At 45.0% G+C, this 17,900-nt stretch overlaps 1 protein-coding gene across 1 annotated transcript; it reads right to left on the bottom strand.

Annotated features, from left to right (window-relative positions):
• Positions 1-3,790: 3,790 nt before the first annotated feature.
• On the bottom strand, positions 3,791-11,590 carry cyp19a1a (cytochrome P450, family 19, subfamily A, polypeptide 1a). Its single transcript, XM_031812931.1, has 10 exons — positions 10,917-11,590; positions 9,824-9,883; positions 9,638-9,728; positions 9,010-9,164; positions 8,590-8,769; positions 8,201-8,315; positions 5,846-5,957; positions 5,248-5,410; positions 4,597-4,838; positions 3,791-4,468 (listed from the first exon to the last, which is right to left on the bottom strand). Exons 1-10 carry the CDS (start codon positions 11,116-11,118, stop codon positions 4,220-4,222), a joined length of 1,569 nt encoding a protein of 522 aa, XP_031668791.1. The 5' UTR covers positions 11,119-11,590; the 3' UTR covers positions 3,791-4,219.
• Positions 11,591-17,900: the final 6,310 nt, after the last annotated feature.

Raw genomic sequence — 17,900 nt, forward strand, 5'->3', positions numbered from 1 at the left:
AAGCAGACACAGAGCCTTATGAAGCAGACACAGCCTTATGAAGCAGACACAGAGCGTTATGAAGCAGACACAGAGCGTTATGAAGCAGACACAGAGCGTTATGAAGCAGACACAGAGCCTTATGAAGCAGACACAGCCTTATGAAGCAGACACAGAGCCTTATGAAGCAGACACAGCCTTATGAAGCAGACACACAGCCTTATGAAGCAGACACAGAGCCTTATGAAGCAGACACAGCCTTATGAAGCAGACACAGAGCGTTATGAAGCAGACACAGAGTCTTATGAAGCAGACACAGAGCCTTATGAAGCAGACACAGAGCGTTATGAAGCAGACACAGCCTTATGAAGCAGACACACAGCCTTATGAAGCAGACACAGAGCCTTATGAAGCAGACACACAGCCTTATGAAGCAGACACAGAGCGTTATGAAGCAGACACAGCCTTATGAAGCAGACACAGCGTTATGAAGCAGACACAGAGCCTTATGAAGCAGACACACAGCCTTATGAAGCAGACACAGAGCGTTATGAAGCAGACACAGAGCCTTATGAAGCAGACACAGCGTTATGAAGCAGACACAGAGCCTTATGAAGCAGACACACAGCCTTATGAAGCAGACACAGAGCGTTATGAAGCAGACACACAGCGTTATGAAGCAGACACAGAGCGTTATGAAGCAGACACACAGCCTTATGAAGCAGACACAAAGCGTTATGAAGCAGACACAGAGCCTTATGAAGCAGACACAGAGCCTTATGAAGCAGACACAGAGCCTTATGAAGCAGACACAGAGCGTTATGAAGCAGACACAGAGCCTTTTGAAGCAGACACACAGCCTTATGAAGCAGACACAGAGCCTTATGAAGCAGACACACAGCCTTATGAAGCAGACACACAGCCTTATGAAGCAGACACAGAGCGTTATGAAGCAGACACAGAGCCTTATGAAGCAGACACAGAGCCTTATGAAGCAGACACACAGCCTTATGAAGCAGACACAGAGCGTTATGAAGCAGACACACAGCCTTATGAAGCAGACACAGAGCGTTATGAAGCAGACACACAGCCTTATGAAGCAGACACAGAGTCTTATGAAGCAGACAGAAAGCACTCAGCACATCATAATATGGCCTGTTCCTATTCCCACGTTGATCAAACAGGATTAGCAGATAGATGTGGTGCAGACACCAGCCACTAGAGGGGGGTGCAGCACTGGTGTGTGATTATAAAACTACATCAACTAGGCCACAACATCACACACTGATCTTTCTCAGGAAGTTAATACACAATTCTTAAAATTTTTATAAACCTAATTGAAACCGTCATAATTTCCAACTTGCAATAAATATTCCAACCAATACAAATGACTTTATTATGAGCTTGTAACTGTCTTATACATCTCAATAACATATAGAAAACACATCTAAATGAAATCATCTAATTACAATTACACAAGAGGTGAAAGATATGAACAAAGAGCTAAATACAAATGTAGTTGTTAAAAAGTATGATGCAACAATGTATGTAAACTTGTCTGCTCTTTGTGTGACTGACCACCTCACTACTGTTCTTATGATGCCTGGAAATCTATTTCAGTTCCTGTATCAGAAGGCCTTTATCTGTTCCATAAGTTTCAAACAGCGGGTAGATCTTCTCTCCCTCAGTGAAGACTAAGTCAGCGTACGTGTAGATGTGATCCCTGGACTCAGCGTTGAAGAAGGAGACCCACTTCTCATCCACAGACCATCCCTCTGCAGCCGCCGCTGGTCTTCTCCAGATCAGACTGACTGAGTTTCTGCCTGCTGACTGGACTACTGGACGCCCAGGCCCAGACCCTGTCCCAATCTCTGTCACAGTGATGTCACTGAACTCACTCTCTCCTGCCCGGTCCTCTGCTCTGTGTCTGATCTGGTACTGTGTATCTCTCTCCAGATCTGATGTCACACAGACTTCTCCACTATCTCTGGTCTCCATGTTTCTCCACTTCTCCTCATAAGGAAAGAACAGGTCAGTTCTGACAGGTCTGTACTCCACTCTGAACCTGTCTGTGTGTCCAGTCTTTGACAGGGGTAAGATCACACTGCTCTGCTGTGTGTCCGTTACCTGAACAGGGTCAGGCTTTGACACAGGCTCACAGTAAGAGTTCACTAACCTGCCTCCCTGGTAGAGACGGATGGAGGCTCCAGGAGTGGAATCATCTGGAATGGAGTTTATGTTGGTGTTTTTAATCTCCAGAAAAGCTCTAGTTCTAGTCTTTGTGACTCTCTCGTTGTTCTCCTCAGACTTGAACCAGGGCTGAGTGTGCTGGTAGGGGTGGTCTGGCCTGGTCTGTGTGTCTGTAGGGAGTCAACAAACTGCTCCAGCACAGTGGCAAAGACTTTCTTCTGTTAGTCGAGCATGACTCATACTTCTGAGAGGTTGACCTCCTCCACAACCTCTCAGCAGAGACGGCAACCAACCGCTGCACGGCTCAGTTTGCCCGCTCTGACCAGCCAGATAATGGACTCCAATTCTTCTGCTTTGAGTTCCGGACATCTGCTACTGATTGGGAATTTGAGCCTGTCACCTCATCGCCACAACACCTAAAAGCTCATGGAAAGGTAGAGATGGAAGTCAAAATTGTGAAGAACCTCTGCAGAAAAGCTGTGAGAGGCGAAGAATGCCTGGAAAGCGGGCCTGTAGTGGAGCAATACCCCAACGGAAGGCATAAATAGCAGCCCGGCCCAGCACCAGCGCTTAAAAGCAGCTCTACCAGTAGCCAACACTCTCCTGGAGCCCTGTGTGGTGACAGACGTGCTGGAGAAGCTTCAACACAGAAGACAGGTGTCTAAGTTCATCTACGACAAACCATCAGGACTTACGTGAGCTCATGGTGGGTGAAGTGGTGCAGATGAAGCCATTACCAGGGGACCGGACGGGCCTCTGGAGACTCGGATCCAGAAAGTTGCACACAGGGTCATGCTGACTGCAGGAATGTCCACCAGAGCTGTTTAATGTTCATTTCTCTATTATAAGCCGCCCCCAACAACGTTTGAGAGAATTTGACAGTATATCCAACCGGCCTCACAGCCACAGACCACGTGTAACCAGGCCAACCTTCTTCACCTGCAGGATCATCTTAGACCAGCCACCCAGATAGATGATGAAACTGAGGAGTATTTCTGTCTGTAATAAAGCCGTTTTGTGGGGGAAAACTAATACAGATTGGCTGGGCCTGGCTCCTCAGTGGGTGGGCCTATGCCCTCCCAGGCCCACCCATGTCTGTGCCCCTGCCCAGTGATGTGAAATCCATAGATTAGGGCCTAATGATTTCATTTCAATTGACTGATTTCCTCATATGAACTGTAACTCAGTAAAATCGTTGACATTTTTGCATGTTGCATTTATATTTATGTTGGTTACGGCTACCTACAGTATGTTTTATATAATACATGGAAATCTAACTCACCAAATCGCTCATATTAAAGTTGCAAAAATGTTCAGGACAAATATGCAAAACAGGAACCTGTTGTTCCCTTCTCACTGAGACAGTAAGATGGAGGGCATACTCCTATACAGGAGATAAGGGGTTAAATGAGCATGCCTAAAGGTTGCTAATGATGAACAATAATACAAGGCTGTAAATGTCTCATGAGCTTAGTTCAACTGTCTAACATCATAACACAAATTATAGCTTCATTGTTTAAACTGTATAGCTATGTTTTAAATATCATGTTGATCTCATGGACAGTCAGTTATAACATCCATAGGTCCAAGGACATCTAATGAATAAACTGAACAGATTGAATAAAACAATATATACAATTTATTTTCACTTCAGCGTCATTTAGTTTTAAAGGTGTGAATGTACAGTTCAGATTCTATAATGATAATGGTGTGTGTGAATCAACAACAAGCGTTTCTTATTACAGATACCATTGGCTACAAAGACATGTCCTCCTGGAACATAACTTATTATCATAGAAAACGTCACAAAATAACTTGTAGTACAAAATAACAAACATACAAATATGAATCAAATACTGACATATTACATATATGGGAAGAAAGTATTATTTTAAGATTAGCCATAAAATGCCATCTTTGTCCCAAATACCACCCCATTTCCTACATAGTGCACTACTTTTGACCAGAGCCCTGTGAGCCCTGGTGAAAAGTATTGCACTACATAGGGAATAGGTTGTCATTTGGGATATGCCAGTGTCTGAGCCCTGCTCTACGACTGCTTCCTGGCTTGGTGTCTTGGGAGGAACTTCATGGTGTGAGGCTCCCCCTCCTCCTCCACAGGCTGCTGTGATAGGTTGTTGGTCTGTGGGAGGCGATCTAGGGTCAGGCCCTCATGAGGACACACAGAGTACCGTGACAAAAGCGTAACCAGGATGGATTTCATCATCACCATGGCAATGTGCTTGCCAATGCAGGATCGAGGACCGGACCCGAAAGGCTGGAAGAAACGATTAGGTATCTGAGAGTGCAAGAGAGAGAGAGAGAGGGAGAGAGAGAGAAATAAATAAATAAATAAATGAGTAAATATCTTTACACCTCAGGGTGCAGATGAATTTCTCCCTGTGATAGTCTTGATTATTCTCTTACATTTTTCTCAAAGTTGTCCAGACTGAACTCATTGGGCTTGAGGAAGAACTCTGATCTGTGCATGCGTCCCATGTTTAGAATTATGTTTGTCCCCTTTGGCACCCGGTAGCCACTGATGACATCATCAGACAGTGCCCGGCGCATGGTAAAGTCCACCACAGGATGGAACCTTAAGGACTCATTGATGAAGCTCTCTAGGACCCTTAGGTTCTGCAGGTCAGAGTTGTGGAGCTCCCTATCACCTACATTGAGAGAGGAGGGAGATGGTCTTCAAACAGCCACTTATTCTATATAGCTGCATGAACCCCTAAAATATCAAATGAGAGGTTTTAGTTCAATCGGAAAGTACTGTAGTTGTCTGGGTTTGATGGGTCCTGACCTATAACTAGTAAAAAGAGAAAAGCTGCAGCAGGAGGTTCCTCACCTTTAACAGTGTCTATCTCTTCTAGAAGCTCTAGCTCTATGTTAACAGATTGTGAAGGTCTGACCTATTATACATTTGAGTCATTTAACAGACACTCTTATCCAGAATGACTTACAGGAGCAATTAGGATTAAGTACCTCGCTCAAAGACACAAAGACATCATTTAAGTGTTTATCTCTTCTAAAAGCTGTAGCTCTATGTTAACAGATTGTGAAGTGGGGACTCACCTATAGCAGTGTCTATCTCTTCTAGGAGCTGTAGTTCTACGTCAGGGTTCTGTTTGAGAAGCAGCAGCATGAAGAACAGACTGATAGACAGAGTGTCTGGAGCTGCTATCACCATCTCCAATACACACTGCCTCACATTCTCAGCTGACAGCTCCCCATGGCTCTGAAACACACAATCACACTTCAGATTATTTGACCGACTTTGGTTACTCAGGCTATGTTATTGTTATACATGTTTTAACATAAGAAAGTGGAAACAACCGGCAGAATGGATTATAATATTGTGCAGAGGACATGGGCTGGGGTCAGGGCCAGTGTTAGGATCAATTTAATTTCAATTCAGTCAATTCAGGAAGTAAATTGAAATTCTAAAGTTCCATACATGTATATTGACTAATTGAAATGAAATTGAGTTAAGCCTGGGTTTGGGCCTTGCCTAACGCCTAGATCTTTGTCTCAGTGGGCTAAGGCAGTCTTTAAGTTGTGCAGACGACCTGTGCTTGGGTTAGTGTTGGGGATAGGGTAACGGCAAGGTCAGGGACTGCCCTGTGCTTGGGTTAGTGTTGGGGATAGGGTAACGGCAAGGTCAGGGACTGACCTGTGCAAAGATGAGGTCTGCAGTGAAGTTGATGTGGTCCAGTTTGTCAGCTTCCTGTAGATCTCTTCTCTTCTGGTCGACCAGACTCTCTATAGCATCCTGCAGCTCCTGACTGCAACACAACAACAGAGCTATACATTAACACAAAAACTTTAAACTTGAATGTATTGCTGTATATATTGAAATAAAACATTATTTATTAGAATTGTATATGTATATTGTGTATTTGTCATGTGTGAAATGTGCTGTTAAGTGCTCATTGTTGTAATGAAGATGATGGAAGTGGAGAAGCAGGTGCAGATGGAGAGCAATGAAACAATGAAAATAAAACAATACACAACAGGCGTAGGGTTTTGACATGAAACACATAATCAATACTGCCTGGGGAATGAACCTAAGGGAGTGACAGATATAAGGGACGAATCAGCGAAGTGATGGATTCCAGGTCTCATAATGAGGCGAAGTGGGAGCGCCGGAGAGGAGCAGAGGGAGAAGACGAGGAGCAATGGAGAGGAGCAGAGGGAGTAGACGTGGAGCGCCGGAGAGGAGCAGAGGGAGAAGACGAGGAGCAATGGAGAGGAGCAGAGGGAGTAGACGTGGAGCGCCGGAGAGGAGCAGAGGGAGAAGACGAGGAGCAATGGAGAGGAGCAGAGGGAGTAGACGTGGAGCACCGGCGAGAAGCAGAGGAAGAAGACGTGGAGCGCCGGAGAGGAGCAGAGGGGGTAGACGTGGAGCGCTGGAGAGGAGCAGAGGGAGAAGACGTGGAGCGCCGGAGAGGAGCAGAGGGAGAAGACGAGGAGCAATGGAGAGGAGCAGAGGGAGTAGACGTGGAGCACCGGCGAGAAGCAGAGGGAGAAGACGTGGGGCGCAGGAGAGGAGCAGAGGGAGAAGACGTGGAGCGCCAGAGAGGAGCAGAGGGAGAAGACGTGGAACGCCGGAGAGGAGCAGAGGGAGTAGACGTGGAACGCCGGAGAGGAGCAGAGGGAGAAGACGTGGAGCGCCGGAGAGGAGCAGAGGGAGAAGACGTGGAGCGCCGGAGAGGAGCAGAGGGAGAAGACGTGGAGCACCGGAGAGGAGCAGAGGGAGAAGACGTGGAGCGCCGGAGAGGAGCAGAGGCAGAAGACGTGGAGCACCGGAGAGGAGCAGAGGGAGAAGACGTGGAACGCCGGAGAGGAGCAGAGGGAGTAGACGTGGAACGCCGGAGAGGAGCAGAGGGAGAAGACGTGGAACGCCGGAGAGGAGCAGAGGGAGTAGACGTGGAGCGCCGGAGAGGAGCAGAGGGAGAAGACGTGGAGTGCCGGAGAGGAGCAGAGGGAGAAGACGTGGAGCGCCGGAGAGGAGCAGAGGCAGAAGACGTGGAGTGCCGGAGAGGAGCAGAGGGAGAAGACGTGGAGCGCCGGAGAGGAGCAGAGGGAGAAGACGTGGAGCGCCGGAGAGGAGCAGAGGGAGAAGACGTGGAGCGCCGGAGAGGAGCAGAGGGAGAAGACGTGGAGCGCCGGAGAGGAGCAGAGGGAGAAGACGTGACAACTGTCTGAATGCCACAACTGAAGTTCCCTCTAAGAAAAGTAAAGGTATTCTATTCTAGGTCTTTATTTGTATAGTCCAGATAGTCCAGATAGATGCTCTACAGATGGTCATACTATCAACAAACAAATCTGTTGATAAGAGACTGCTAGTTTACGGTTAAGGATAGGTTTAGAAAAAGGCTTAGATTAGGGTTAAGTTTAGGGTTAGGATAAGGGTTAAGGTTAGGACTAGGGTTAAGTTTAGGGTTAGGATAAGGGTTGAGGTTAGGACTAGGGTTAAGTTTAGGGTTAGGATAAGGGTTAAGGTTAGGACTAGGGTTAAGTTTAGGGTTAGGATAAGGGTTAAGGTTAGGACTAGGGTTAAGTTTAGGGTTAGGATAAGGGTTAAGGTTAGGACTAGGGTTAAATGTAGGGTTTAGGATAAGGGTTAAGGTTAGGACTAGGGTTAAGTTTAGGGCTAGGAAAAGGGAGGAGGTTAGGACTAGGGTTAAGCTTAGGGTTAGGATAAGGGTTAAGGTTAGTACTAGGGTTAAGTTTAGGGCTAGGATAAGGGTTAAGGTTAGGACTAGGGTTAGGGTTAGTAGATAGTTAGTTGACACGTGATAGTCTCTACCTGGAACCAAAAAGGGTTCTTCAAAGGGTTCTCGTATGGGGACAGCCTCCAGAACCCTTTTCGGTTCTAGATCACACCTTTTTTTCTAAGTGTAGAGCATCTACAGATGGACTATCCAAGTGTTACCCTATTCTATATATAATCCTTAAACTGTTAATATTAGATGTTCTGGATGCCTTGGTAATGATGCTAACTGTTTATAACTGTGTGACTTACGCTGCTCTCCTGTGTTTCTGCTGGATCCAGTCCAACTTGAAGTAGATATCTGGTTGGATCAGCACTGTCTGCCACGTGTCAAAGTACTTCTGAATCTTCTGCAGCAGCTCCTTCTCTAATTATATCAAAGGAAATGTTGTGGAATAACTTCCCAGTTGAAAAGGAAAGTAATGTTGACTGCTTACATAACTGATGTTCAGATATACTGTTCAGGGTCTAGTGGCTTTATGGCTGTGAGTTACCAACTAGAGATAGAAAACCCCGATGACCTGAAGTCAAAATAAAGTTCCCTAAATGTATTTATCAATGTATATTATGTGCTTATAAAATACAAATGTATTATATTATATTGGGTAAAGTATTATTGAGTATAAAAGGCTGTGGCTCACCGTCAAGAGGCACCCCTAGGAACAGTCTGTTAGAGATGTCCACTACTGTACACCTTAGTAGACTCAGGACGTCCACCTGTCCACCCATCAGTCCGTCCGGCCCCTGGAGAGCGTCCAGGTGAGTCTGTGTGGACGAGACACACACGTCTACTGTCTTCTGCAGCCCAGGCCCTGTCAGAGCTGGAACACACAGTGGAGATACAGCAGTTTATTACAACATATTGGACGATATCCTGTGAAGATATTGCCAGTAACAGACTGGACAATGGACTCCTTTGTTTTTCTAACTTCTCTATTAGTTTGTGTATATGAGAATAGTAATTCAATACAGAATCAGAATTAATCAGATCAATTAAGTAGTGGTAATTTAATGCCATGCTTATCTTTCTCAATTGAGTAAGTCATTGTCTAATTGGTCACCTTTAGCGAAGTAGGTGCGGGTCTTCTTCCATAGAGCCATGTTGCTGTTGAAGATGATGCCTCTCTCATCCATGCCAATACAGCTCAGACCCTGTTTACTGCCGAACCGAGAGGTGTAACGCCCCTGTCTCAGAACATGATGCACTGCAGAGGAACTGTACAGAGAGGTGGGTACACTGGTATTCACTCTCCAACGTCTACAAGTCTATGTCAATAAGTCTAAATGTGTATTATAACATATGTCATCTAGGCTACAAGTAATCTATCCTGACATCCTGACTGACTGACATCCTGACTGACTGACATCCTGACTGACTGTCTGCCTGACTGACTGACATCCTGACTGACATCCTGACTGACATCCTGACTGACTGCCTGGTACTGACTGCCTGATTGACTGCCTGACTGCCTGGTACTGACATCCTGACTGACTGCCTGACTGCTTGGTACTGACTGCCTGATTGACTGCCTGGTACTGACTGCCTGATTGACTACCTGCTACTGACTGCCTGACTGACTGGCTGATTGACTGCCTGCTACTGACTGCCTGATTGACTGCCTGACTGCCTGACTGACTGCCTGGCTGACTGCCTGGTACTGACTGCCTGATTGAGTGCCTGCTACTGACCTGCTGAGTATGAGTGTCTCCTCTCCGTTGATCCAGACCTTGACGATGTCTCCATATTTACTGTTGTAATAGTTACTGGCAGTGCCAATACCTGTACATAGAACATGTATTTAATCAATTATTCCGATATACTATTTGTTATTGTAGCAGATTATAATGTATTGTATTTCATGTTGTAGTAGTTACCTGTCCATATAAACCTGAGGTATGAGAGGAGAGGACCCACACCCAGACAGAAAAAAGGACCTGTCATAGCCAAGAGAGAGAGAGAGAGAGAGAGAGAGAGGATAACAAGAGAGAGAGAGGAGAACAAGAGAGAGAGAGGAGAACAAGAGAGAGAGAGGGGATAACAAGAGAGAGAGAGGATAACAAGAGAGAGAGAGGAGAACAAGAGAGAGAGAGGAGAACAAGAGAGAGAGAGGGGATAACAATAGAGAAAGAGAGAGAGAGAGAGAGTGGTCACACTTAACATAGCAGGGTGTTGCATAGCATAACATGACATAGCATAGCATAACATAGCGTAGCATAACATGGCATAGCATACATAACATTACATAGAATAGCATAGCATAACACTACATAACGTTACATATCAATACAATACATAAGTTCACATAACATCACAAATATGATATGTTATTAGTTTATTAAGGAGACAGCTGATGAAACCAGCCAATACAACAGACACAACATAGTAATGCAGTAGTACATAATAGAGACAGCAGCCAATACTCTGTGGTCAGACGAGGGACAGGACTCAATCTGCGGCGCATTGTAGAGCGCAATGCACCTTTCAAAGGCAATGTTCCTGTATTCACAAAGAATCACACAGGCAGCTAAACACAAAACATCTCATCCTGTAATGTACCAGCTTTAACACACAGAACAGCAAAGTTGGTGGATAAATGAAGATGTCCCACTTAGGCTGTTTACCATTCAATGCTTTTTTCACAGTTCCGGGCTCTCCCGTAGGCACCAATGCATTAGCAGCTGAGTCTGCTCATTGACTGCATATGAATTAGAAAAGAATGAGGGAGTGGGATGTCTCACATCCTCTTCCGTCTCTGAGCATAGATCCCTGCATAGACTTGGACCAACAGTCCTGCTCTGGATGCAACATGCTCAATTATAGAATCACTTTAGCCCAAAATAAGATAATGAACTGTAGCTGGAAAAATCACTGTTGTAATTCAACTTGTTGTTATTATATAAGAATGATAACTAGCAGACTATTGTAACTGTGACTGTAAGGAGTTGTTGTTACTGTATTGTGACTGACCTGGGACAGAGTTGTTGTCGGTGTGATGCCAGGCAGCCAGCAGCAGACAGAGGAGCAGGAAGAGGGACCCCGTTGCCAGGGAGATGCCATCTGACCTGGTGGCTGTGGCGTTCCGTGACTCGGACACCAACAGGTCGGCTATGACGGTGTCCAAGCACACCGCCGCCATCACACGTCCACACACAGGCGACAACAGATCCATCACACACACATGGTAGACACACTGACGCAATGACACACACACACTCCACGACCAGCTGCTGAACTGACGAAACTCTGTTGCTTACGAGGTGATGAAAATGGTCAATCTCTCAAACGGACGGACGCGATACACACACACTCTGAAACTGAAGCCCAGACTCTCTGCTACCGGCTTCTCCTGATGGTCTGAGTTCTTGATCAACTCTCACTGGTTCTCTTATAGTCAGCCGTGCCTGGTAACACGCCAGGTCAGGGTAAAGCAAAAGTCTAAACAAAAAGGGAGATTTTAAACAATTTCTGTGTAACCTTGTATCTTAGATCCCGCCATCTCATAAGACCTTGAGTAGGTAGATGGTGGTCCGGTTTCATAGCATGAGCACATGTTGTGAGAGGAGTGTTCCACAGTCATGACATTAAAGACCCCTGACCTCTGTTAGTGCAGCTGGGGTCTCACAACTCTCATTCCTCAAACATCAAAGAGAGGAGGAGAGGACAGAGGTTTGGAGCGAGGAGAGGAGGGAGGTGAGAAAGGAAGAGAGGAGAGAGATGAGAAGTGAGGAGGGAGGAGAGGAGGGAGGAGATGAGGGGAGAGGAGAGGAGAGAGGTAAGGTGAGGAGCAGAGGAGAATCTGAAGAGGGAAGTTCTGTGTTATGGCAGTGTTATCTCTACTTGCTTTCATGCAGTCCTCCATCACTGCAGTCTATCTCTCTCAGTCCCCCTCCTCAACATGACATTAAATAGTTTTCTCTGTGATGTGTCACTGAAAGGCTAGACTTGTATCTGAGAGAGAGAGAGAGAGAGAGAGAGAGAGAGAGAGAGAGAGAGAGAGAGAGAGAGAGAGAGAGAGAGAGAGATGCACCTTGGTTGGAGTGCGGTAGTGAGTCTTTAACTGAATATTCAGATGTTGATCATGGCTGATTTCAAATCCCTGAGAAGAAACAGCAGATAAGGCAAGATATCTGAATCTGCCCAGGACTTTTTATGATGCTTTTGCTCTACTTAAAAATATATAATAACTTCATCTTGGTGCACTTGATTGAGACCTTCAGTTACACACTTTTTAAAGGATTCAGGCTAAATGGTGAACCTACGCAAACCTGTATTTGTACTGTATATGTGCGTGTTCATGTGTGCTCCTTTGCATTTGTCTCTATGGACGTGCACACAATGATACTTACTAATTGAGAAGAACAAACATTGAGTTGAAGAAAGATAAACCAAGTCCGTCAGCTAATAGTGATTGGCAGTATGACCCTCTCGCCAGCAGTACCACTTCTGGCCAGTAGGAGGAGAAGCAGAGCTGTACCTTTAGGATGTCATTAAACACTAGGGAAAATACTTTAGTTCTGTCAAAACCAGAGCACTGCCAGACCATTGTGATGATTCATATGACATTATGACAATCATCAAATATGTTGTGGAGGTACAAACAAATTCCAATTACCACCAAGGAGCCGAAACAGCCGTGTGTTTGTGTACATTTGTATGTGTGAATGTGTATGCATTGGTGTGTGTTTGTTCTGGTCTATGGACCCGTATCTTTAGGCATCCTACTCCTGTACGCAGGGCCCAATGTTTTCCCTGGTCAGGTCATGGGGTCAGGAGAAGAATCTCCTGGCCCAGGTCACTTATACTCATAGTTCTAAACTCATCGAGAATCTTCTCATCCTTCTCAGTATAATCTATAACACAAAGGGCCGTTCTGTTCCCCTGAGGCATCTGTGCCATTCTACCAGCAGTATAAAGGACTATGGGAATTCACTCACCTCCCACTGGGCCTGGAGAATGTGCTTTGTCCAAACAGTCGTCTGTCTGTGTTCTGCGTTCTGACGGAGAGGCAGCCTTGATTCAAGTGAATTCCATTCAAGGGGTTTTATTGGCATGGGAAACGTGTGTTTACAATGTCAAAATAAGTGAAATAGACAATAAAGAAATGTGAAGTAAACATTCAGAAATGAACAGTAAACATTACACTTACAAAAGTTTCAAAGGAATAGAGACATTTCAAATGTCATATTACTGGCAATATACAGTGTTGTAACAATGTGCAAATAGTTCAAGTAGAAACATAAAAAGAAATGAACATACATTTGGGTTGTATGTATTCTGATTGTTGACTTCACGTTTGTTTATTGTCTATTTAACTTGTTTGCCAGTAAAGCCCCTTGAATTGAAATGTTCTTCACTGTTTGCCCTTTTCTTGTGGCAACATGTCACAAATATTGCTGTGGAGATGTCACACTGTGGCACTTAATAGATATGGGAGTTTATCAAAATTGGGTTTGTTTTGAAATTCTTTATGGGTCTGTGTAATCTAACATGGTCATACATTTGGCAGGAGGTTTGGAAGCGCGGTTCAGTTTTCACCTCATTTTGTGGGCAGTGTGCACATAGCCTGTTTTCTCTTTCTCATGTCTGCCTACGGCGGCCTTTCTCAATAGCAAGGCTATGCTCACTGAGTCTGTACATAGTCAAAGCTTTCCTTAAGTTTGGGTTAGTAACAGTGGTCAGGTATTCTGCCACTGTGTATTCTCTGTTTAAGGCCAAATAGCATTCTAGTTCGCACAGTTTTTTGGTTAATTCTTTCCAATGTGTCAAGTAATTATCTTTTTGCTTTCTCATGATTTGTTCGGGTCTTTTTTTATTTAATTTTACCTTTATTTAACTAGGCAAGTCAGTTAAGAACAAATTCTTATTTTCAATGACGGCCTAGGAACAGTGGGTTAACTGCCTGTTCAGGGGCAGAACGACAGATTTGTACCTTGTCAGCTCGGGGATTTGAACTTGCAACCTTCCGGTTACTAGTCCAACGCTCTAACCACTAGGCTACCCTGCCGCCCCTAACTGTGTTGCTGTCCTGGGGCTCTGTGGGGTTGAGGGGACTCTTCTCCAGGTTCATCTCATGGCTTTGTTATGGAAGGTTTGGGAGTCACTTCCTTTCAGGTGTATTATTGATTGGTAAACAGACCCCATACCCCAGAACCATAAAGGGCGATGGGTTATATAACTGATTCATTTTTTTTTTTACCAGATCCTATTTGGGATGTCAAATTTTATGTTCCTTTTGATGGCGTGGAAGGTCCTTCTTGCCTTGACACCACTGACTATTTGATGGTTAAAACCATGGATTCTTTGGCATTTGATATTGGAGCAAGTGTCTTTGTGTCTGTGTCTGTAGGTACATGCATATGGCATATTTCTGTGTGTGTGTGTGTGTGTGTGTGTGTGTGTGTGTGTGTGTGTGTGTGTGTGTGTGTGTGTGTGTGTGTGTGTGTGTGTGTGTGTGTGTGTGTGTGTGTGTGTGTGTGTGTGTGTGCGTGTGTGTGTGTGTGTGTGTGTGTGTGTGTGTGTGTGTGTGTGCGTGTGTGTGTGTGTGTGTGTGTGTGTGTATCCTCGTCTCCCTGTCCCCCTTATATCAGTGTTTAGCCTGTGTTTTTGTTCCCATTAGGGTTCCTACTCTTAAAGCCAGTGACTGAAATTCTTTATCAAAATATATGGAAAACATGTTAACGTAAACTTTCTCTCTCAGCTTTGTCCTTAGAGAGTTGACCATCTCTGCTCAATCCAGTCTGTCCTTAGGGAGTTGACTATCTCTGGTCAATCCAGCCTTTGTCATTAGGGAGTTGACTATCTCTGGTCAATCCAGTCTTTGTCATTAGGGAGTTGACTATCTCTGGTCAATCCAGTCTTTGTCATTAAGGAGTTGACTATCTCTGGTCAATCCAGTCTTTGTCATTAAGGAGTTGACTATCTCTGGTCAATCCAGTCTTTGTCTTTAGGGAGTTGACTATCTCTGGTCAATCCAGCCTTTGTCTTTAGGGAGTTAGCTGTCTCTGGTCAATCCAGTCTTAGTCCTTAGGCAGTTGACTATCTCTGCATATTTTTGTCAGGGTATGTGAATTGAATAGGACTGGTCGGATGAAGACGAGATTATTCTGAGAACAGACCTGGCTTTGAAACAGGAAAATATAATTCCCATGCTCAGAGACTTGTATTTATTCTCCTGTGTTCCATAATGTAAATATCTACAACATGTAGACACGCTGAACTGCTAGATGTAAAATCATATGTTGGGTTGGATGTGGCTTTTTACGTTAAATGAGAGCTGTATTCATTGGATACTTCTGTTGATTGTGTCCATTGACTACAGACCTCTGAACAGAGTCCCTGTTGCCCACCCCTAACCTTTCACTCATAACCTTTGAACCCTAACCTTTTACCGCGTCACTGACTGTCTGTTCTGGGGGTTTGCAAAAAATGCAGAAAAGGGGGATTCTCCACTGTTGAGAGAGAGAGAGAGAGAGAGAGAGAGAGAGAGAGAGACTTCAGCAAAGTCTGGAATGAGAGTCACTTTGCCCACTCACTCCTCTGCAGTTAGGTCACAATGTGATTTGTTCCCCAGTGTTCCCATTCTGTCCGGTTCACCAACTTTAACCCAGGGGTTGGGGGGGAAAGGAGATGAGGTATTTTGGACTATGCTTAAGGAAAGGCGACTAGGAAAAGAGTGTTCTGATGAAGCAAAGGAGGTAAGGAAAGGAGGGTTCTGATTAAGTAAAGGAGATTAAGAAAGAATGGTTCTGGTGAAGGAAATGAGGTGAGGAAAGGAGTCAGGGAAAGGAGGGTAGTGAAGGCTATCAGGACACAGCAGGTCAATAGACAGCTGGTCGTTATGAACATACTGCCAAGCCAGCTGGGAAGACATCTGCACTGGTGGAGTAGGAGGAGGAGAGGAAAGGAACGTTCTCACAGCCACTGCCAATGGAAGAGAGAGAGAAAAGACTAAGAAAGAGAGAGTAGAAGAAAACAGAGAATAGTAAAAGAGAGAGAGAATATAGTGGTTGGATAGAGTGGGTTGCAGAGGAACTGTCAATCCGTTTGAATATACTTTTTTTATCTGTTTCCTCTCTATCCTTGACCTTTTAACGGTGTCAGCATCCCGTTGCTGTTCTATCAGTATAAACTAGAGCTCAGTAGAGCAAGTGGCTGTTGGTTAAAGGAGGGTGTGAGTAGTGAAGTCTCTCTGGGTGCATACCATATAGCACCCTATTCACTATTTAGCACATTATGGGGCCTGGTCAAAAGTAGTGCACTTTTGTATGTGCATTTGGAAATTCACAAAGGACACCGGATAAGACAGGAGAAATACTCCAGATATAACAGACTGACCCTAGCCCTCCGACACGTAAACTACTCCAGCATAAATACTGGAGGCTGAGACAGGAGGGGTCAGGAGACACTGTGGTCCCATCTGATGATACCCCCGGACAGGGCCAAACATGCAGGATATAACCCCACCCACTTTGCCAAAGCACAGCCCCCACACCACTAGAGGGATATCTTCAACCACTAACTTACCATCCTGACACAATATAGCCCACAAAGATCTCCACCACGGCACAACCCAGGGAGGGGCGCCAACCCAGACAGGAAGACCACGTCAGTGACTCAACCCACTCAAGTGACGCCCCCCACCTAGAGACGGCATGGAAGAGCATCAGTAAGTCAGTGACTCAGCCCCTGTAATAGGGTTAGAGACAGAGAATCCTAGTGGAAAGAGGGGAACCGGCCAGGCAGAGACAGCAAGGGCGGTTCGTTGCTCCAGAGCCTTTCTGTTCACCTTCACACTCCTGGGCCAGACTATATTCAATCATAGGACCTACTGAAGAGATGAGTCTTCAATTAAGACTTAAAGGTTGAGACCGAGTCTGCGTCTCTCACATGGGTAAGCAGACCATTCCATAAAAATGGAGCTCTATAGGAGAAAGCCCTGCCTCCTTGCTTAGAAGTTCTAGGGACAATTAGGAGGCCTGCGTCTTGTGACCGTAGCGTACGTGTAGGTATGTACGGCAGGACCAAATCGGAAAGATAGGTAGGAGCAAGACCATGTAATGCTTTGTAGGTTAGCAGTAAAACCTTGAAATCAGCCCTTGCCTTAACAGGAAGACAGTGTAGGGAGGCTAGCACTGGAGTAATATGATCACATTTTTTGGTTCTAGTCAGGATACTAGCAGCCATACTTAGCACTAACTGAAGTTTATTTCGTGCTTTATCCGGGTAGCCGGAAAGTAGAGCATTGCAGTTGTTTAACCTAGAAGAAACAAAAGCATGGATACATTTTTCAGCATAATCTTTGGACAGAAAATTTCAGATTTTTGCAATGTTACGTAGATGGAAAAAAGCTGTCCTTGAAACAGTCTTGATATGTTTGTCAAAAGAGAGATCAGGGTCCAGAGTAAAGCCGAGGTCCTTCACAGTTTTATTTGAGGCGACTGTACAACCATCAAGATTAATTGTCAGATTCAACAGAAGATCTCTTTGTTTCTTGGAACCTAGAACAAGCATCTCTGTTTTGTCCGAGTTTAAAAGTAGAAAGTTTGCAGCCATCCACTTCCTTATGTCTGAAACACATGCTTCTAGCAAGGGCAATTTTCGTGCTTCACCATGTTTCATTGAAATGTACAGCTGTGTGTCATCCGCATAGCAGTGAAAGTTAACATTATGTTTTCGAATGACATCCCCAAGAGGTAAAATATATAGTGAAAACAATAGTGGTCCTAAAACGGAACCTTGAGGAACACCGGAATTTACAGTTGATTTGTCAGAGGACAAACCATTCACAGAGATAAACTGATATCTTTCCGACAGATAAGATCTAAACCAGGGCAGAACTTGTCCGTGTAGACCAATTTGGGTTTCCAATCTCTCCAAAAGAATGTGGTGATCGATGGTATCAAAAGCAGCACTAAGGTCTAGGAGCACGAGGACAGATGCAGAGCCTCGGTC

This window comes from Oncorhynchus kisutch, unplaced genomic scaffold (assembly GCF_002021735.2).
Source record: "Oncorhynchus kisutch isolate 150728-3 unplaced genomic scaffold, Okis_V2 Okis03b-Okis08b_hom, whole genome shotgun sequence".
Taxonomy (NCBI): domain Eukaryota; kingdom Metazoa; phylum Chordata; class Actinopteri; order Salmoniformes; family Salmonidae; genus Oncorhynchus; species Oncorhynchus kisutch.

Bases quoted from the DNA above. Each gene is read 5' to 3' on its own strand.
- cyp19a1a (XM_031812931.1), bottom strand. From the start codon at position 11,118: ATGGATCTGTTGTCGCCTGTGTGTGGACGTGTGATGGCGGCGGTGTGC. The intron at 9,165-9,637 runs GTCAGTAGCAGG...CTCTCTGTACAG, and splicing joins GAGACACTCATACTCAGCAG to TTCCTCTGCAGTGCATCATG. The intron at 5,958-8,200 runs GTAAGTCACACA...GTTGTGTTGCAG, and splicing joins CAGAAACACAGGAGAGCAGC to TCAGGAGCTGCAGGATGCTA.